The 22,434-nt window shown below is 39.9% G+C and overlaps 1 protein-coding gene across 2 annotated transcripts; it reads right to left on the bottom strand.

The window, feature by feature from the left end:
* Window positions 1-650: 650 nt before the first annotated feature.
* IFT57 (intraflagellar transport 57) lies at window positions 651-20,535 on the bottom strand. Of its 2 annotated transcripts, none has more exons than XM_071757631.1 (11): window positions 20,464-20,535; window positions 16,327-16,489; window positions 15,041-15,159; window positions 14,012-14,102; window positions 11,486-11,554; window positions 10,823-10,945; window positions 6,924-6,995; window positions 6,198-6,329; window positions 5,282-5,344; window positions 2,097-2,163; window positions 651-880 (listed from the first exon to the last, which is right to left on the bottom strand). In XM_071757631.1, exons 2-11 carry the CDS (start codon window positions 16,444-16,446, stop codon window positions 702-704), a joined length of 1,035 nt encoding a protein of 344 aa, XP_071613732.1. In that variant the 5' UTR covers window positions 16,447-16,489; window positions 20,464-20,535; the 3' UTR covers window positions 651-701. The 2 variants fall into 2 exon arrangements, with proteins under 2 accessions (XP_071613732.1, XP_071613721.1); XM_071757620.1 differs by lacking the exon at window positions 20,464-20,535 and adding an exon at window positions 19,753-19,970.
* Window positions 20,536-22,434: the final 1,899 nt, after the last annotated feature.

Below are 22,434 nucleotides of genomic sequence, written 5' to 3'. Positions count from 1 at the left end.
ATTTGGCAACATTCTTCCTTAAAAGAGATCAAAATTAGCTGCTCTGACACAAGGACAGAAAACAAGAATAATCAAAATTATGTCCGTGGAGCTCTACTACATACTGCAAATGAAAGCATTTGGCCCAATGCTAATAAAAGTGACTTTGAAACAGTGATGACACATGGAAAGAAAATGGAAAGCCAACAGTAATTTCCAAACAATACTGCCCATAGTCTCTCATCTTACATAGTTTTTGTTATCATTGCTTCTGTTAGTGGCAATGTGAAAATAAAAATATTTACAAAAAAAAAAAAAAAAAAAAAAAAAAAAAAATTACAGACTGTCAGTATCATTCTCTAGACTTTCACACTACATAATATTATCCAACAAAGTAGAGACACATTCATCAATAAGATTTTTTTAGTGTATTTTGGAGGGAGCTGCAGAAAATAGGAGTTGGACTCGATGATCTTTTGAGGTCCCTTCCAACCCTCAACATTCTGTGATTCTTTGAAATCTTTCCAGCACAAAACTGAACATGATGTCATACTGACTTCAAAGTGTGCATATTACTTCTTAAAAAGTGCATTACGAGCATGTTGTTAAAAACAAACAAGAAAAAAGAACACTCCCCCAGCAAAAAGGAAACCTCCAAACTATCAAAAAAGTAAATGGTAGAAAACTGTATTTTGGGCAGACCAAGTCAGTTCCAAAGGATTTTAATAGGAACCTATTGTGGCTTCTGGAATCATTGTTGCATGCATATCTCTAGTCATATTGGATCTCTCTTTCAGCTTTGACTGGAGTAACGTGTGTTCCATTACACCAATCTGTATGTCCATCTCAGTGGTTTCTTGCTTCAGTTTTGTTAAGGCCTGTTTAATCTTCACTAGAGGAGCTGTTAAAAAAAAAAAAAGATAAACAGTGCAATTCTATCAGCTACTTAACACAAAAGCATTATTTTCTGTAATTCACTCCTTAAAATTGGAGAGTTGAATGAACAATGGGGTGTTGTACTCTAAAGACATGGTTGTACTGATATCATTTTTAATATGCAAAACACTTCAGAGATTAAAATAGGCAATGACAATTTTGCTGTCTTCTTGACATCTAGAATGTCAAGAACGTTGATGCTGATGTGCATCAACATTAAGCTAGGTTTGTCAGTGATGTGTTTTGCTCAGCTGAAAGCCTCCTCCCAGTATCTGACTTGGGGTTTGGAAGAGGACTGAAGACACCTTCAGCAGGAGGTCATCTTACTTGTGAAAAGCTACTAAAATGTTTTGTGCTGCAGTCTTTGTTTCTAATTCCTCACTTCCTACTAATATTACCCTAGGGATACCGCTGCTGCATCATATTGCTCTTTGTAATTCTGGGCTCTAGATTTTATGCTGACCCTTGGCCAGGCAATAATACAGAAAAAGGGTTGTGAGACAGGTAAGCAGCTCCTTCACAGTGAAGCAAGGGTACACAAAACTTCCTTAAACAGTGACGCTTACAACTACTTAAGTAAATTAGCTGTAATGGTTACAGTTAAATATGGATACAGCTTGCATATTTAGCCCTACTGTAACATGCATAAATTTATTTCTATTTCACACTCCTTATGCATTTGCAACAGAATGCATTTATCAGGAAAAAAACCTCAAACAACCAAATCCCAAGTCTGAAACTTCTTAATTCAAATAGGTATACAGTTTTAAATGCTAAAAAAGTCCAAACATCAAAACACCAAAATAAATTTTCTCACTGGCTCCAGCCAGCCCTTGTCAGAGAATCAGCTACTCCCATTAACTGTTTCAGAGTAAAAGGGCTTATAAACCTGTAAAGTGTGAATTTCTTCCAGTGAGTTGATACCTACACAAAGCAAAGACAAAACCCAAGTAATTTACCAACGTAGGAAATCCTGGAACCTCTTTGTTCTGCAGACTGACATAACCCTTTTCAAAGAGGTTTGGACTCCTGATTTTCTTCGACATCTTTTAAGTTTTTAGTATTTATAGCTATTTTAGACTAGACACTCATTCTGACCTTGTTTTTTATCAATAAAGGACAAATTATGTGTCTGTCACTGACAAAAAAAGGTGTTAGGTTTGAGGCAAAAACATACTTACCACCATCAGTCATACTGCTTCCTTTCTCTTCTGTTTCTTGCTTTACTCTCTCTAATAATTCTGTAATCTTAAAATAGATAACTTTTTCTTAATGAAACCAGATTAATGTAAATTTTTTAAAAGAAAACTAACAAATGATCTGCTGAATAACGTCATTAGTTTTTTAAAAAATGAAGGAGTCTGTCTTAGTTGTACAGGGAGGAACAATTTTTTTCAACCATTAAGAAAATTTTTATTTAACTTTAACTAAATTAATGTTGTAAATAATACAGCAAAAAAAAAAACCTAGCCAAAACAAAACAAAAGCCAGCCAAACAACATGATGTAACTGAGAATCTGTGCATCCCAAACCAATAAAAAACAACAGTGTGTTACAGTATGATGCTGAATGGAAGATAGGAACAAATACCCCTGCACACTGCAAGTCACGGAGTGACCATGCCAGCCGCTCCTCTGGAAGTGTCAGGACTTGAGCAGGTGACACCAGAAACCTGAGAAACAGCACTGCAGCAACAGAAGCTGCACCAGTCAAGCTTGCTGGCACTGGCACGGGTATGAGCATGTAAAAAAAACGTATGAAGAATCAAAGTGCATTTCAGCACTGTCTGTTGAGTAGTTTGCCTTTGCAGAGTGAAGGAAAAGCAAATATATGATTCTAAAGGTACAGCCTAGGTAATAATTTGGTACTTTTGCCTCTAATATACAAATGGCCCTTCATTAAGTCTGCAATAAGACTTTTCAGTGACACAAAAGGAACATGGCTGTGTTGTTGCATGCTTCCAGTGGTACTGGTATCCCTAAGTGGGCTGAGATTTGACTGCATGCTTGAAAGCACATCCAAAGTATCTAGTTTATTACAGGTATGCACCACTGCATCTACATAGTGCCAACGAGTAACATATTCATCACAACTAATCACTCAGTAACTTCCCAAGCACAAACTCATTGTAAATCTTAAGTGATGGCAAAGCACTCTCTTTTTCAAACTTACTTCCTTGAGAGTGAAAGAGAAAGAAGATCTAATGCTGCAGAATCCATACACTGAGAAATCTTTGCTAGAAAACTCTAAAACTGCTGTATTATCTAATGGAGTTGGAGTGGATGATCACTTCCAACTGAACTATTCTGCTCTGCTCTGCTCTGCTCTGCTCTACAACATCTCAAGCTTGTTTTATTATCTCACATTCTTACAGTGTGATCTATCTTATGTGAAAATTTCGGAAATTTTATTATGTAATAAATTGTTTTTTTCAAGCCCAAACAGCGCCATTAAAAATATTTTCTGTATTGGATAAAGGGTTGAAATATTTGGAAATCAGGCAGTAATGCTGATTGAATTACTATCATGAAACACTCGACATGTTAAGGCAGTTTGGAGACTGCAGATTTTTCCTTAAAATTGTTAGAGGACTGACTTAAAGAAACAAAAAACCAACAAACAACACACACAAAAGAAAAAGTTTCACATATTTGTGGTGGTTCAGACCTCCTTCCTCACCAGGCTTTACTGTGATGTCAACATCAGCCAACATTGTTCATAATTTAGTTAAAAGGGCAGTGGGCCCAACATTGTTCTTGTTTCAATTGTGAGTGCAGTGGGCTGAGACAACCTGGCACTTCTGGATCCTGCCTACTGGAGCAGTGAGATGAAACAGTTGTGTACTTTCTTGTTGGGGTAATTAAGCACTCCCTAACCATCCCAGGAACTCTTGTCTGGCAAAAGTACCTGAGACCCCTCCAGCTCAGATCGTAAGTCCACTCTGAGAGTTCCAAAAGATGACTCAAATTGTGGCCACAATGGAAAAATACTGACCAAGGTCAATCATCCTATGACCCTATAAATACTGATCCTGAAATGAGGCCATTTGGAAATCTCTCTTTGGAGCTGGAATGCAGGAGAGTGCCTCAAAAAGCTGGTCTATTGGAAGTAAAAGAGTGAGCACTTCACTACTTCTAGTTCTGTGGAAAAAAGATCTCATTTTAGTGGGTAATTTACTACAATTCAGTCTCATGCAGATAAACCGGGAGAGTATTTCACTAAAATTTTTCATGCTGTTCAGAGATAATTAGGTACCAAAATTTATTAATATCTTAACAGAGGCTAAGCTCTATATCTGTGTGTATGTAAGCAATTTACTTTAGAAACTTTGTTAAATCTTTTATTGAATCACTGTGTTTGATTATAATAAATTGTTGATTATTGATTACTTAAAAGTCGCTATTAATTAAGCATTGCCAGCAAATCATATGAACTATTTTGCGATTTGTTATAATAGTAACAATCAACCTCCATTTGCTGATATTTCAAATCACACCAGACCCATAATTATGCATTAAAGCACTACACTGAAATCCTGGCACCTAAACCCTTTAAACTGACCAAGTCTGGGACTAGGAGTGGATTCAGACACAGACTGCTCACTGAGGAGTTTAGAAAGCAAGGGGGTCCACCCTGAATCTCATGACTCAATGGGAGGGCCTTCCTCCTCATTTTCCCTGATTTTTCCCTGTGAAAATCACTCCAACCCTTTCTTGATCCAGCCTCCCCTATCCCTGTATAAATAATTTCCCCTCAACCTGTGTAAGTCACTCCCATCCAAGTCCCTACGTGTCTTTTCCATACCTTGGCGTCTAATTCTGTTAATTCACGCTTTTATAAATTTGTATTAAAGTCACCTTTTCATCTCCTTTGGTGATTCTTTAAGCAATCTCAAGACCTTCTGCTCCTGTATGCAACAGTATTTAGATAATTTGACTGTTATGGAAAAGTTACTGTTTAGTCAAATATTGCTTTTAAATGCTTGGAAGATGAAAATTTCAAATTGTTAATTTTAACTAAAAATAAAGAGTCATGCTTTTCTTCTTACAAAGAATTTATGGATATGACTCGATTAACCCTCAGTAATTCTAGGACACAAGTTATAAAATATAGGACATTTACCCTCTTTTACAAACAGGTAAAATTAGGAGCTTACAATAATCGGCCCAAATTCACAAGTTAAAAATTGATGGAAGCCTGGGTTTAAAATTTAGGGACTGGACTTTACTGACTCCAATAAACAAACTGATTAATCTTTACTGTGAGAACCAATCTGAAAGAACCATAAAGCTGCAAACACTAAACACCAAGTCTCTTAAGATGGTTTTAAAATAAGCAAAAGAAAATATGCAAAGATGTCTTTTACCTCAGAAAGTGCTCTTATCCTTTCAGTTACTCCTCCACTTCCCTCTTCGTACTTTCCTTTAGCCTGGAAAGAAACATATTTTTTGCTGTAATGACAAACCTGAAGAGCAGATCAGACAGAACACCAAAACTTGCTCTCACACATCCCGCTTCCAGAAACTCTTCCACCAAGTCCCAAGGAAGTTTAGAGTGCTAAAGTATGGGAACAGGCTGGAAACATCAGCCCTGTAATGACTATCATTCACAAATTTAAAGACATTTAAAAAATTGTAATAGTGCTCATATATACACAATTTGCATGAGGAAATAAACATAAGGAAAATTAGCCAGAAGACAGACAGAATTTAATGCCTAAACCCAGAATACTACTTAATCAGTAGTGAATTACTGTCTTGGAGTTTCTTAAAGTAACAGAAAGAAATCACAGAGGCTGAATCCTGTTAGCCTTAATGCCGGGTGAGCCAAATGGCAGCTTACACAGACCTCCTAACTAGGGGACCAAAAAGCTTCTCAGGCAGCACTTCATTGGCATAAAAAACTAACTGAGTCAAAGAAGTAATGAGTGCTTTGTGCATGTTAGCACAAGTAATCAATCTAAGACATGAGTGCTGGACTCAGACTGCAGTTCTTCTACTCATCACAGATGTGTGAACTTCACAGGGAAAACAGAACAAGCAATAATTTACTAACTGCTCAGGATCAACAATAGATTTACATAATACTCAGGCAAAAACATTTACTTTTCCCTGTGCAATAGTTGAATTAAAAAAAATATCACTTTAGCTTAAAAACTATATAATTTGAAAGCCAGTCAACACTTTGCTTGCTTTATATCCAACAGCAGAATGCACAGATAACTCCTCCAAGTGTTCCTCACCAAGTTAATACTAGAGAAGGCAACAACAAAAGATCATTACCTCACTCAGCAAGGCTTGAGCAGAACGGTACTCTTGAACCAAGTGCTCCAACTGATTGTTGATGTACTTTTCCCTGCTATTGATCTTTTCCAATGTTCTGCTGATTTCATTATGGAGTTTGTCAAGGTAACCCTAAAAAAACATTCTGTGGGTTGACAGTGTATAGGTAGTATGCAAAGACTATTAAAATGGTGCTGTAATTAAGAAACGATATTGAAGCCTACAAGTGAGAGACAAAAATAGTACAGAAATACCATGCTTAGCCAATTAAAAGAAATTTATATTTGTCCACCTCCAAAACACAGATTTCAAGCTTTACTGTTTTCATCATTCTACCCTCCCTCAATTAATTACAAATGTCAATGTCAGTAAGTTACCCTAACAACAGTATTCAAACGGTATTTTGGGTTCTTTTATCAACACTTATTTTCAGTATTGGTATTATTCTATTTTGCCCACTGTAGCCAGGATGTACTTATGGTAATGCATCCACTAATGAACCTTAATATGCCTGTTAATTCTTACATATACAGCTCTTTCCCACAAGATATTTTGCCAGTCCCACTGTCCCTAGTCGTCATTATCATGTTTCCCTTTTTAGTTTTACAGTATGAGAACAAATAAAATCAAGAATAAAAATAAATTTGATTATTAGCCTATATCAAATAAAAGAGAAAATATCAACACTGACAAATCAATTAAGCATTCTTCATATACAAGGCATACCCTGGTTTCTTTCAAAGAAGATTCAATTCCGTCCTTATGCTGATGCATTTGATCTACATGAACCCTCCAATCCTAAAAAAGATGCCACAAAGTAAAATATAGTTAAGTACAATTTTATTTTTCTCTGGTTACTAAACAAAGGCTGATATGCAAGTTAGAGTCAGGTCACTTTTATACTACTACCATGTATCATTCTGCCACTGCTGTGTTCATATTCAGAGGCACTTGCTTAATTTGACAGAATTTATAATCTCCCAAATGTCACAGATGACACTCGGATCCATAAACTAAGACTGACATTCTCACTGATACCATAGTAGCTCTGCTTTTTAGAGTTTGCTGATAGTCTGGAACGGGTAGGTGTTGGGTATTTGAAGCACTCATTTTCTCTAAGAACAAGCTGAGCTAATAGCTATCAGATCTAAGCTTTCTACATGGCCTTTCTTATTATCAGAAGTATGGAAAGAAATGAAGGAGGCAGAGATACCTAAACTTGATTGTGATAGCAGGACTAAATCAGAAGGGGCAAAATTATTTGCTGCTTCTAGGTTGCAGAAAACATACATGGACTCAGAGATGGTGGATGAGAACAAGTGCTGCTTTAACTTGATAGGTAGTTAGAAATCAATTCCAGTTCCCAAGCTTTATCACAAGTTTTTCTATGTCAGTGCAAACTTTTAACATCTCTCAGACACAAAGCACAACTGCAGACAGACTGTGACTTCAAAATGAAGCACAGCAGCAGCACTGCAGGATTATTGCTATTTCACTATTGTGTTTCAGAACATGCTAAGAAATACTTCTAAGATTTTTAAGCTTTTGGCACTGTATTGGTCTACATGTTGGGTTTTTTGTTTGTGTTGTTTTTTGTTTGTTTTTTTTTTTTTAAAAAAAGGTAAAGTTGTTAAAACTTGAAACCAAGCCTTAGGAGACTGTTTTGTAAAATAGGAACTGTAAGGATACGTGGAAGTGTTTACTTCAGTAAGATTATCTGATCAAGGACCTTGTCCAACAGGATACTAGGCAAAACAGAGGCACAAAACTGACTTGAGAAACAGTAATGGAGAGACAGTAACAAGAAACCAACTTGTTCAGTTACAGTAATGGATAGGGGCATGTGGAGTGTGAGAATGTTCGTATCAGTACAATTATCTGACCGAGGACCTTGTCAAAATAAGATGATAAGGAAAAGGAAGAGTAAAAAAATAAAAGCTATGGAGACATAGACCTGTCAGAAAAACACTAAGGGAAACAAGGGCAAGAATCAAAGCTGAACAGTCACACTATTTCATGTTCTAACAAGAAACTACAAGCATCATTTCAGAGAAGGCGAACCTGGCCCTTGCAAGTTATAAGAATGCAAAATCTGTAGGTTCTGGATAGTCAGGCCAAGGCTTGGTGCAACTATGCAAACTGATGAAGCAACATGCAGGGGCAGGAGACTAGGGAGGAAAAAAGTGGGGAATAGAGAGGGGTGTAAATGGGTTTGGTCATACGTAAACTGTTGACAGTCAGTTCACCTATCTGACTGGGCTCTGTGCCTGATCACTGCAGCCTGTCCCAGCTTCTTACTATTTTTAAATTATCTTTCTGTGCAATCTCACTGTTCCATGTGTGAATGAGTGCTACAAGGACTAAATGCTAGCTGCTGGTGAGGAGGAGTATGGGGCCAGCAACTGGAATCAGAGCAGGGCTGCAGGTGTTCCAGTCCTGTGGTGTCTGCAGCTGGAGATAGTGGGGGTACCCATGGAAGCACCAGGAGCAGGTGAGGGTGTCAGCCACCAAGGCAGAACCAACATGTATCCCAAAGGCAAGCACTAGTAGTAAGTAAAGCATGTGAGGGGCTCAGTGCCAGCAGCTCGAGTGGGACTGTGGGTCACAAGCCCATGTTGCTGTGTGACAGCTGCTGGGGTAGGGACAGGCAAGTGCTTGCATCTTCCCTAAGCCTGGTCTGCATGTGTAAAATTCAATACCAGATATAAAACTGAACTATCCTACAACTAGTAGGCATTAGATCCAGGTCCAGGTATGAGGCAGGAAGAGGGTATATACTGGTATTCAGGGGGACCCATAGATGTAGAATGCCTTTAAGATAAGCATCTGAGTGTATGCATCTATTTGCTAGCAAGCATCAAGGAAGACTAGCTGGCAAATAGAAGAGCAGTGAAACAGTTAAGAGGGTCCAGGATCCCTGGTAGGGGTATCAGACAGAATGGCCATGCCAATAGTTGAGGGATCCATGAATGTGCATGTGCTTGTGCATCTAGAGAGAAGGGAGTGTATGCTTTAACTACTGAACTTGAATCTTAATTAGCTCAAGATGAAGGTGGGGGCCTGACTGTCTATACTCATTTTATGGCAGTCCTAAAAGTGCTGTTGAAGACAGGGCCTTCTTTATGGCAGTCTGTGGAGCTTCCCATGTCAGGGTCCTTCGTGTGTCTGTGTCATACTTAACTTTGTTAGTGGTTAAGCCTGCAAAAGGAAAGAAGCAGCAGCTCTACCCATCTGTCTGGGATGGGAACCAGGAGGTCCCCAGGTTCCCAAGGCTCAGCTGCAGCATCTGAGCAAGAGTAATTCCTGACCCCAGAGCTCCTGGAGGATACAGCCACTTATAATGTAGAGGTACAAACCAAATCCTGGCTTAGAAGAGCTGCACAATTAAGCATCTGCCATCCTTCAATCAAAGAGAGTTCCACTGATGTGAAGTGAAGCTTCATGTCCCAGCATAGGACATGCACATTACTACCAGAGGACTGGTACTTCTGCCTCCCTACCTCAGAAGAGCACAGCCTAGCATCTCCAACAGCTGTTCAGCTCGTGAGATTCAACCACTGCCTACAATTGTGCTGCTGATCACTGTTCTCTTCCTGAACAAAACAAAAGCTAGTAGAGAAAACATGCTTATGTTGGGGTTTAATTCTACAGCAAACTCAAGATCTTTTGTTGGTCTGGTAGCAATTCATAATTTGCCAGAATGATGTTTAAATGAAATCAACAAACACATCCCATCCCTGTCACCTCTCCTCCCCTGCCTCACCCCACTGCCCAAGACTTTACAAATAAGTTCTAGTTTCTAATTTCATTAAACCATTTAACCCTCTCCTCATACTAGATTTGCATGCACAGTTTAGAAAACAGGATATAATGTTCTTTTGTAGAATTTAAAAGAAGAAATACTTATCTCCCGTTATTTCTGAAAGCATGAAAGCACAGAAGCTAGAAAAAGAAGGATCCTGTTTCCACATTCATCTTGTCATATTCCTTATGCATTAAACTGCAAGCTAGTAAACCTCAGCTCCTACAGTGGTTTTAATTTTCCATGAATGTCTCTAATAAACTTTAATTTCTCACTGCAACAATCGAACATCATGTTCTCTGTAACAGATGGGCTCGGCAAAGATCACAGAAAGGTGGCTCAAACAAGGCAATTCTTCACATAGAAGAATGAAGTACAGTGTAAGAGAGGCAAGCAATCTAGCAGGCAGTTGAGAGCATAGCCTATTTTTGGCAAGATAATTATCTTTCATTCAGTTCTGTATCACTGCTGCAGATTGCTCCTACCCCCCAACTTGCTAGGCCACTACAAATCAGTACTTTCAGTTCAGTACTGATCTGTGTGTGCTATATAAGCTCCTAGAAAGAATGCTTATGGCAATGCCAGTATAGGACCTGGGTTTGGGCCTGCCAAAGATAGAAGTCTACTTCTAAGCTGCTCATTCTAGACTCCTTGAAATAGATTATGAAGAGAAACAGGATAACATTGAAGATCCCATGATTAACAATTCTCGACATGACAAAATTAAAAAACTTGTCAATACAAAGTAAACAACACAGACTGAATGCACACTTTAATCACCATTGTCACACATAAATCACCATACAAATCTATTCTCACATACCTTATTGTCAGTCCTCACTGTAACTTTCAGCTGTGGCAGCACACGTTCCACTTCAAGATTCCACTCTGCTGCATCTGTTGTGGACTGTAAAATCTCTTCGTGCTTTGCAGTTTCATTCATGTCCTGTGTGAAAACCAAAGTTTATATACAAAATATCATCATTAGGTACAGTGACAGATGTTAGAAATCATGTTACAGTGGTTCACATTGTTCATATTCAGAAAAATATTTATATCCAGAATGATTTAGAATACTGATGCAAGAGATTTCTTGAATTACTTTGAATTCATAAAGATTAACATTAAAATAAATATATCTTCTAATCATACTTAAAATTGAAAACAATCAAATGTATGTAGTAAGAAATTACACATATCCCAGAAACAGTGGGAGGTCAGATTAAAATATATTCAAGAAATTAATGCCATTTTTCCTTAAAACTGTCTGCAAAAATTTCTTGCCGATGTTTCCAGCAACCTTGCAATGGCATCAATTCAGAAACTGGCTGCACATTTTTCTTTTAAAATAAGCTGATTCATTTCAGTTGGAATATTTTTTCAAGTCTAGATTGTTCAAGTATATTCAGACTTAAATCCAACAGAAATAAATTGCTGCTATAGAGGTAAAAATTTCTCAAGAGAGGACTGATGGGTAATAACCTACCGGTCTGTACGTTTGTGCCTTTAGAACATCCAGGTCAATAAAATTTTCTTCATTGTCTGACTCTTCTTCCTTAGGGAAAATTGCAAAGTAAGACTTCAGTAAGTATTGCACAATCTTTAATACTCCAAGACAAGGAGTGTTAAATTCTGTATTTCCAAATAAATAAAACATGGAGAGTTATGATGATGGAGGTTATATTTACTTAAAATGGTATTTATTTACACAGTATCTGCGACAAGCTGAAATATAAAAGCTACCCCACAGTTACCTTGGGGTGCAACAGTATTTAAAAAGTAAGCCAACTCACCAAAACAAACCACAAAACCTAAGCTCTCTCACATCAAATGGGTTATTATCAAGTTTTATGGTACCTGTAATTTCCTATGCGTTTCCTAAACCTTTGCATTAAAAAGAAAAATGAAACAGAGCAAAACCTAAACCCCAATCAGACCTAAACACGGTTTTAGATGTTGCTTGCACTACACATTCTGAGTTGCAGAATGATGTCCCATTTATGACCATGCAGAAGAATACAATTCAAATTGATGCTATTGATCTGTTTGCTTGTCCATGACATTGCACACTGGCCTGATGGTTTTATAGAATTCTCCAATCTCAAAACTGTATTCCTCAGTGACCATGAACAGCACAGAGCCCATCACTGCGTAAGTCAAAGATGCTTTTTCTGTGCACTACCCTCTGTTTATTTATAATGAATTTCACTTGCCATTTTATTAGACAAACACTTCACCCTTATATACCTTGTCCTTCTCTAACTCCTCTGTTAGTCACCTTTTCTACCAAAGTAAAACTTTATCATCCATCTTCTTTATGAGAATATCATATCATATATCATTCAAATCTTTAAAGCTGCAAGAACACAGGTTCTAGTGTTGAACCCTTCAAGACTCAATTAGTGCAAACCTGGGACTTCCTTCACCTAGTTTTTAACTAACAGGAGCCACTTTATTTTCCTCTGGCATGTTTGGCCTCTAGCTCCCTGAATACTTGCAAAAAAGTAATGGTTTCTCAACTGGCAGGGTCTTTTGATAAACAGATAGTGTGTATTTGTGTAGCACCTAGTAGAAGGTATTGCAATATTACCATAACAACAAGACTAGTTGTCAGAATTGAGAAATCAAACTGTAGATTTTCTTACATCTTTCTTTCAGCTGTTATATTGTGGATTATTTTGGCATATAAATTGGGACTATAATCAGAACCATATGATAACATTACAGACAATCTATTTCCAACTTTTATGAACTTTAATTTTCCTCAAGCACTTGAAAAATGTCGATGAAAAGATTGGATAGTTGTGGCATTTTCTGTACAGTACTGTTGGGCCTTAACACTCCAGAAAATTCTTTTCTCCTCAAGTAATTTACTGACACAGCAAGTGACCACTTCCAGACTCACAGCTTTCAATATTTTGGTTTTGACCTACATTTATTTTGTACAGAATCAACAGCTTTTGGAGAAACTGGATGTGAAACTAACTTTTTGTAGGTTTCACTTTGTCTTCAGCTAACTTTACAGAAAAAAACTTAAATCATCAGTAAAAAAATAAATCTCACTTCCAGGAGACTGGCAGAAGCCTGCAAATATGACAGTGTTTCATCACATTGTACTACGAGTTTACAGTGAGACTTCAGCTCTCATAAAAACAATATTCTGAGACAGTCAATCAGCAAGCCAAAACTTCTGTTCAAGATCCATCCATAAGCCTCAAAAGCATATCTGAACTTAAAAGTGTATTTCACAGGCTGCTTCATAGACATGGCAACTTCACTATAATTATTAAAGTTAAAACCCAGGAATAAATAAAAACATCTGATCCTCAAACTTTGCCATCTTGTTGGTAAAAGGTATTTCAAAGCACACAGAAACACTAATTCTACAGTCAGAATAGATGATAGGGCATTACCATTCCATTCATGGAATAAATAGCAATGAGCTGCCATGACCTTTGTCCACATGAAAAAATCTGCAACCTTTATTTAGGTCATTGTTGGTGTTTTAAGCAAATGGTCTCTTTCCAGTTGTTCCCAAATCTTCAGACCAGCAAAGTACCAAAGTTACTGCTTCTTATTTGCAGTGAGGTCTGAGTTAGAGCAGTGAGCCTTTTATTAAATAAGCACTGGACAAACTTTAACCAAATATTAGACAATTTTGTAGACAGGGAGAAAGTTTTTGTAGAAAGTTTTGTTAAACATCAACAGCTTGTATTAGCAGTAAACCACCAATTCTGAATTTATGTATTTTTAATGTATGGCTAGATTCCACTTCAGGTTAACTATAAATGCACATCAGAACACATGCTCTGTACCAAAGAATTAACGACCTTATCTGAAAGGAAACAACAAACTCTACAGAGAAGCTGATGATGCAGGAATGGAGACACAGGGAAAAAGGGCAATTGAACAGGTAATAGAAAAGACTTAAGCAAAGCCAAGCAAAATAAGCAGCAAGTAAAAACTTCCTTATAGTTTACTAATATAATCAAAACCAGTCAGGCAAACTCACCGCAACATCCTCTTCAACTTTATTAAGTGTTAATTCTGCATCATCTTCTGTTATTTCTTCTTCTTCCAGCTCTTCTGCTGGATATGCTGGCCTGAAATTAGTTCAAAGAACCGCAGAGCTTTTAAACACACTAATTTGGAAATGCCTCTGTGAATTGCTCCTAAGCTAGCAAAACATTTAATGAGATGCATGGATGATGCAGAATATGACTAGACAGTGATTAGGATCCCATATACTTAAAGAAATAAAATTAACACTCAGCCTTAAATGCTTTTGTTTATCTTGGACTGTCTTAAAAGTAAGGATGAGCTACTACTCCAGGCAGTACAGTATGTTCATACTAAAAAGACATCTGGGGAGTAAATTTTGATTTGTTTTCTCCTTTAGGCTGATTTCTTAAAATTCAAGAGCAAGCCACCACAGACTTATTTTCAGCCTACAGCAGAATTTGTGTACTAAACTGAAGTAACAGTAAAACACTTCAAAAGTAGGAATTACTTCACTATATCCATTTCAAAACCCATCAGAGGAATGGAATAAAGAACACTTTTAAAGAAATTTTCATATCCTTGAAATTATCTGTCATCTAATTTTGCCTACAATTTCCCTCAGATTAATATACTCCCTTACTGCACACTGCTTCTAATATGGTCACATCCTATGCCTATCCCTGACTGAAGAGGTCAAGAATTTAGCTATTGACTGATAGGACCTAAAAGGACATCAAATTTTTTCAGCTCACCTAGCAGATCAGCAAGCAGTTATGCATAGGAAAATTACTGAAAAAAGGTAATGTCTCAAACATTTATTAATTAGCTAAGTCTACTAATGGCCCAACCTCATCCTTGCTGGTAAAAGACTAAATTGTGTGAAATTACATTAGAAATTAGACCCACTGCATCAAGCCTGGTTGAATTTTGCATCTCATGAAACATCAAGTAAAGCATTTTTAGTCATTACTGTGTTTCGTAGCAAATTTGTTTGCTGGAAAACAACACATAAGGGAGGATGCCTAAAAGTGTACTCTACCTTTTCCAGCTAAGGCCAGTGTATTTCAGGGCTTCTTCAGCTAAACAATCAAGAACATAGCACACCTGCTCTCCGTTACCTGCCTTTAATTTTGAGGGAGGAAAATCCACAGGCCTTCCCTAAAATAGAAAGAGATGTTGTTTACTAATGGCTACCCATCAATCTGAATTTCCTCTCATAGAGGTAACAAGAGTTTTTACACTAGAACTGAAGTGTCTACTATGTATGAAGATTTTACTGATGTTAATTCATTTTCTTCCACCATGTCAGGCAACAGAAGGGAAAAAAGAACAACCAAAGGATCAGATACAGTGTAGAATTGTTAAAGCACCTGGTAAGGAGATACTTATAGGGAGCAGAAGAGTCAGAAGCCACAAAGGAGCTAGATGGCCAAGCAAACAAGTGACACGCTGGTAAGGTTAAAAAGAGCTACAAAGAAATTCAGAAACTAAGACATAACCACCAGCTTTTCAACTTGGCCGTGTTTGTTCCAGATCTTATTTGTAATTTTTAAAATTTTTATTTACTGCTGTCCTGCAGAATAAACATGTTTGTTTGTTACAGTTTAACTCCTTCAGGGAGCAGTGTTCTTAACATCATTCACAGCTGCACCACAGTACACTCTTCCATAAAATCATACTTCCCCTACATTGATATACTCTCCTGACCTGGGCTTGGCTTTTTTGATATTGAAAAAAAAAAAATCCCAGAAGTTACTGGCAGTTTATGCAATCTTTAAAAAAACAAAAAAAAAACCAACAACAAACAAACAAAAAAAACCTGAAAAAAAACCCCATCAAACAAACAAAAAAAAAAAACAAAAAAAAAACAAAAAAGAAAAAAAAACCAAAAAGAAAACAAAAAGAAAGAAAAAAAAAAAAAAAAAAAAAAAAAGAAGAAGAAAACGTGAGCACAATTTTAAACCTTTCCCTTCATTAAACCATTTGGTAGAATCACAAACACTGTGTAAACTTTCCAGATAAAATCTTTGTAAATCACATGACTATAAATGAGCAACATATGTGACACTGTAACAAGTAAGCCAAATCAAATCCATTGTACAGACTGTGGGACAAAGCTAGCTGAAATCACATATAACATTGTAACACCATTTTTGTAGTGCCAAAATATTAGCAAGTAGGTACAGACCATGTAAACTTCCAATTAAGTAATGAACATAGTACAGATGGATAGATTGGAAAAGTCTGCTTGGTGCTTGGGAACATAAGCAGAGAGGAGAGGAAGCCTCCCATTACTGTTGTTTCTGGAGCATGTTCAGCACTTACAAATGATCGCAGCTCTGAGAGTACATTTGAGATGATTGCATTGGGGTCATCACATTCTTGTGGCTGTTCGAAGGGATGTCCAGCTTTGGTGATCAGCCAAGCAGCAAGCATGCAAAACATAAAGAACTGCTCACCAGGATTAGTGGGCAGTGCAAAATAGTGCCTGTCCAGAAAAAGGGGGAAAAAAACGGTAAGTATTTTTACCTCCTGGAGCTCCTACAGCATTATAAGCCAGCACAGACTGTCACTGACTTTCTCAATGAGTGATCCATCTGAACTAAATTCAGGATGTCTAGTACTGCACATAACCACAGTAAACTCAGTTTTCTGCATGCAGCTCATTGGCATGGATCATGGTTCCTGATTTGAGGAGGCAGAAAATGGTCTATTAAACAACATTAGATGTCCAAGGAATCAAAAGAAAATGTGGTACTCCTCTCCCCTGTGAACAGCATTACACAGCTGCAGTTAACCACCACCAAACATGAACCCAAGGCACTCCTCTTCTTTACCTGTGCAGTCTCAAATCATGATGAGCTCAATTCTGTTTCTATTTAGTTTCAGGGATGCAGAATTCATCCCATTACTTCATAAAATATGAACACTGACTAATTAAGAGCTAATACAATGGATTAGCAAGTTTGGATTTCAGCAAGTTTGCTGATGACACTAAGCTGGGAGGAGTGGCTGACACACCAGAAGGCTGTGCTGCCATTCAGAGAGACTTAGACAGGCTGGAGAGTTGGGCAGGGAGGAACAAGATGAAATTCAACAAGGGGAAGTGTAGAGTTTTGCATTTGGGGAAGAACAACATGATGTCCCAGTATAGGTTGGGGGCTGACCTGCTGGAGAGCAGTGAAGGTGAAAGAGACCTGGGGGTCCTGGTAGACAAGAGGATGACCATGAGCCAGCAATGTGCCCTTGTGGCCAAGAAGGCCAATGGCATCCTGGGGTGCATTAGAAAGGGTGTGGTTAGTAGGTCAAGAGAGGTTCTCCTCCCCCTCTATTCTGCATTGGTGAGGCCGCACCTGGAGTATTGTGTCCAGTTCTGGGCCCCTCAGTTCAAGAAGGACAGAGAAGTGCTTGAAAGAGTCCAGCGCAGAGCTACTAAGATGATTAAGGGAGTGGAACATCTCCCTTATGAGGAAAGGCTGAGGGAGCTGGGTCTCTTTAGTTTGGAGAAAAGGAGACTGAGGGGTGACCTCATCAATGTTTTCAAATATGTAAGGGGTGAGTGTCAGGGAGATGGAGTTAGGCTTTTCTCAGTGGTGACCAGTGATAGGACAAGGGATAATGGGTGTAAATTGGAGCATAGGAGGTTCAAGTTGAATATCAGAAAAAATTTCTTTCCTGTAAGGGTGACGGAGCCCTGGAACAGGCTGCCCAGGGGGGTTGTGGAGTCTCCTTCACTGGAGACATTCAAAACCGGCCTGGACACGTTCCTAGGCGATGTACTCTAGGGGGCCCTGCTCTGGCAGGGGGGGTTGGACTAGATGATCTTTCGAGGTCCCTTCCAACCCCTAGGATTCTAGGATTCTATGATTCTATGATTAGTTCAAATGTCCCTTGCATAGCACAAAATACTTAAAAGCTCAAAAGAATCAAAAGTCAAAAGATCTACAACTGCCAATAACTGTAGGCCATGAATGAGCTATGATTTTGCCAAATCTTGGACATTTTTCACACGGCAAGTGATTTGCAATGCAAGACAAAATTTAAGTTTTAAAAACATCCTCTGAATAATTAGCAAAAGTGGTTGATAACTATTGCCAACACCACACAGCAAACAGCATGCTTCAAAGACAAAACTGAAATGATCTATTGCTAAAGCTTTATACCTTTACCCATGATACTGAAAGCCAGGATGGGTTTGTCTCATCTTCTGTCTACTTCAGAAGACACTGAAAAATGCTTTAGGAGTGCATATTGTTCTCCTTAGGACATATAAAACCGTCCGTATTTGGAACTATGATTACACCTGTTTAAAAATAACTAAGTCACCAAGCCACCACATGAAAAAATGAAAGGCACTTCCCTGAGGAGGGGAGAACAAATTTACTGAAGCCTCTTTGCCTAGAGATGTCCCTATTTCTGCATATTGGCCTCATGCTGTTATACCACAGTAACTTCACCTCCTGTTCCGTTCTTAACATTCCCAGATACTCTTCCTGACATTAGCAATACATCCGGTTCCTTTTACTCCAAAGTTCCACAAGCCTTTTCCCCTTCCTATATTCCTCAGGAGTGGCAACAGGCCGGTGTACCCAAATCAGTGTGTAAGCTCAGATGAGGTGCATGTTTTTGAAGTGATCCTGCCACCCATTCTCAACTACTGTGCTTTGGTTTTCTTAAGCCAGGTACACAAACTGGATCTATTTTGGATCACATTACATTGAAAACTGTGGTCTTAAGGAGAGTTCAACCCATAACATTAGATCACATTTAGTCCTCCAAAAAGTGGAAGTCATGTGTGCACACTGAATACTCAGAAACAAACATTTGCCTTTGTATAAGTGGCTGCTTGGTCAACAAAGGTTTGCTTCCTAACTCCAAAAATAATGATGGTCTGGTAGGTGACTAAAACCAACCCACAGCCACCATGCTCATACTCAAGCCTCCTTCCCAACATGAGAACAATTTGGACTCTGCATTTTACCTCTACCAACCTGTTGCTTACAGAAAGCTTAAATATGTGATGTGCTGCTGTGGAGCCTGGTCAAAAACAACAGATGAACGTGAAAGTTATTTGGGCAGGCAAATACTGGGAGCACATTGGCCCTGTTTTTTGTCCCACAGTAATTTTAAAAAAACAACAAAACATTCAAAATAAATGTATATTAGATATGAAAACTTAAAAACAAGGGGTCCAAGCCCCCTTAGGAATACACACAACCCCAGAAATAGTTGTCCTGAACATAAGAAATTAACCTGGGGTAGAATATATATATATTTTTTTTGCACAGACATGCTAACATGCAAATATTTAATATCTACTGGGAGCAGGGAAGGTTAAGTGACTATTTCCTATCACACCTCAGCCTTTAGAAGGGCATCCCAGTTTGAAAGCTTCAACATCATAGGGGAAGCTGTGAACATGACTACTTTTCACTTGACCTAGTAGGCACCTTGTCATCTGAGAGCCGGCCTCCCTTCTCTGACCACAGGGACATCACCTCCCGCGGGGAGATCCTCCCACCAACACGCAGGGCTTACACCCCGACCCCCACACCCGCGGTACCCGCGCCCCTCGCTACGGCCCTGCCAGCTGCCGACCCTCAGGCCTGGAACTCCGTACTGCACGGTTCCAGCCGGACCCCCGCCCGCCGCCACAGAATGCATTCCGGGGGGAGGCAGCCGCCGCCCTCCCGGAGCCTTCGTCTCCCCAGGCGCCGCCGCCAGCCGCCTTGTGAAACGGGCCGGGGGCACCTGGAGAGCGGTCGCATGTTGTGGCGCCGCAGGGCCTCCTCTCCGTAGTTCAGCAGCTCCAGCTTGTCCAGCAGGTCCTCCATCAGCACGAACATGTGATAGGCCCCGCCCGGGCCCCGCTCCGCCACAGCTCCCTCCTCGTCCCGCTCCCCCGCCGCCGTACCGCGCCGCATCCCGCCGCTTCCCGGGGCCTCCTCCGCCATCTTGCAACGCGGCGCCCACCGCCGCCAGCCGTAACCCAGGCAACCAGCTCTACCAATCCTGACCTGCCTCGGCCGTGTCACTCAACCTCCTGCCCCAATCACATGCGTCCCGGGCGCAGAGCAGCCCTGCCCATACAGCGCTGACCACCAATAGCGGCGAAGCACGCCGGGCCAACACCCAATTACTGCTCGGGGGCGGAGTGACTGGCACTGCCTCGCCCCGCCTCCATGAGCTGAGCCCAATGGCTCCGTAACCATGGAGACGGCAGGCCGCGGCGGCTGAGGAGGAGGTGGCTCTGTTCTCCCACCCCCGGGGCCGGGCAGGGGGGAGCGGCTCCTGTCATACCCCTTACCAGCCATGAAGCCTCAGTGTGGGGCCTGGGTCACAGTCACCCTTCAAGGCGCGGGGGGAAGGTTTCTTCAAGCTCTGCTGCTCTTCTCTACCTGGCGGGTGGCCCGACCTTGGGTTTGTGTGTTAAAGGTTTCTGCGGCGAGGCAGCAAGTTTACCTGCCGGTAGTCCATAGCAAAGCGCCTGGCCTGAGGTGCCATGGTTTACAGCTGGAGGCCTAGAAAAGTAACTCCGGAGAGCAGAGGAGTTGCAGCCGGGAATGGGCTGCAACTGCCGGTTGGAACGGCTGTTGGGTGGCAGGGAAGGGAGAAGATGGGAAAGCTGCTTCTCCCGGGAATATTGGAGACGGACCTCACCCGTGTGCTGCTAAGAGCAGCTGGGATCTTTGAAGAGAGACTCTGCTTACTTCCCCTTCTTGCTACTTTTTTTTTTTTTTTGGAAGTCCTCTTCACTAAAATACTTGAACCCCCAGGCATCTCTCAGCAAGACAAGAGGGCACGGTATCAAGTTGTGCCAGGGGAGGTTTAGGTTGGACATTAGAAAGAATTTCTTTACTGAGGGGGTGATCAGACATTGGAATGGGCTGCCCAGGGAAGTGGTGGATTCTCCGTCCCTGGAGATATTTAAAAAGAGACTGGATGTGGCACTCAGTGCCGTGGTCTGGTAACTGCAGCGGTAGTGGATCAAGGGTTGGACTTGATGATCTCTGAGGTCCCTTCCAACCCATCCGATTCTATGATTCTATGATTAGTTTCTCCTGTGGAAAACCAAATATCACCCGCAAGACTTTAACTGTCCAGAGAAAGCAAAGCTCTAGAGAAATGGCAATAAAAAATAATTACCTAACCCCACAGGAGCCCAAGGCATCTACTGTTCTTGTTCCAGCTTTCTGAGATAAGTGTCGTGATAATTTGTATATTGTGTTCTTTTTCTCCTGTGACCATACAGAATTTACCTTGCTCCCTGTATCTGGTTCCTACACTCTGCCTCAGTAAGAGAATTGCAAATCTCTACTGCAGCTGGGATACTCCTGGTGTTGTAATGCCCAAGCACAGTATTCAAGTGGCATCACCACTGCCGTGGATATCACGTCATTCACTATAGCTGATTTCTTCTGTTAATCATTTACAGCTTGCAGGAATTTGTTCCACAAAGCCTGGGGGGAAAATGGTTAAAAGAAAAAACTTTTGAAGCCCTGAGAGGGAGAAATGAATGCACAAGATATGGGAACATCATATGTGGTTCATACTGCCTAAACAGTGGCTTTCATTTTTGGGACAGGAAGGAACTTGCATGTTAAATACTTGAGCTCCCATATGGGTAGGTGTGGCTGTGCAAGGAGCAGGGGAAAGGCAAAGTTGCATGTCTTTGGGAGAGTTATATGTTGATTTTATGTTTATATATCTATATATTTATAAACCTTAATTGCAACAAGCACCTGCAGCAAGACTAAATTTTTTGGTTACCTGTGAAATCATAAGAGGTAAAAAAATTCCGATATTTTTAGGACAGCTCTATTGTGGTGTAAGTCTATGGGATGGAGGAGGTGGGGAATATGCTATGGGCATGTTGAGGTAAAACAGTATTTTTGTTCTGCTTCAATTTTAAAAACAATTTTCAATGTTTAGAATGTGAGAACCTTCTTCTTTTGGGGTAGTATTTCTCAACACTGAAGCGTGGAGATAGCATTTAAGTCAAAGGATTTCACAGGAGGGAGACAGAACTAATTCCTCTACTGTAGAAAATACCCCTTGAAGGCTCAGTGGGGAAATTCTGGGAAGCTGGTGTCTTTGTGGCCAGTATGAGATTTTAGCAGTATGTGACTGACATGGGTTTTCTAGGACTGTACACATTTGGTTTTCTTGTATGCTTGTTGGTAGAACTTGAAATCCTTATGCATTTCCAGTCCTCATAAACGTGTGTATGCTTAAAATGTGCTGTTGTTAAGTTACCTTGGGAAGGAATTAATCAGAATCCTTTTTATTAAAAGGAAAAACATTTGCTTGGCAGGGCTCGGAGAATATTACAGTATGCATGGTTGCTCTCAAAATGGGTCACAGAGGAAAGTTCAATCAATCTCAGTGCTTGTGTGCCAGGGGAGAGTTCTGGTCAGGGTTCAGACTGAATGC

The sequence above is a fragment of the Heliangelus exortis genome, chromosome 1, assembly GCF_036169615.1.
Source record: "Heliangelus exortis chromosome 1, bHelExo1.hap1, whole genome shotgun sequence".
NCBI classification, from domain to species: Eukaryota; Metazoa; Chordata; class Aves; order Apodiformes; family Trochilidae; genus Heliangelus; species Heliangelus exortis.
Note: the sequence above shows the minus strand (reverse complement) of the source record. Positions and strands in the feature narration are given on the sequence as shown.

What these genes read in the sequence shown, in the direction of transcription:
- IFT57 (XM_071757620.1), bottom strand. Translation starts at nt 19,955, where the DNA reads ATGGCGGAGGAGGCCCCGGGAAGCGGCGGGATGCGGCGCGGTACGGCG. An exon ending in GGATAAGAGCACTTTCTGAG is followed by an intron (nt 2,164 to 5,281) that starts GTAAAAGACATC and finishes ATCTATTTTAAG; the next exon opens with ATTACAGAATTATTAGAGAG. An exon ending in AAGCAGTATGACTGATGGTG is followed by an intron (nt 881 to 2,096) that starts GTAAGTATGTTT and finishes TTTTTTTAACAG; the next exon opens with CTCCTCTAGTGAAGATTAAA.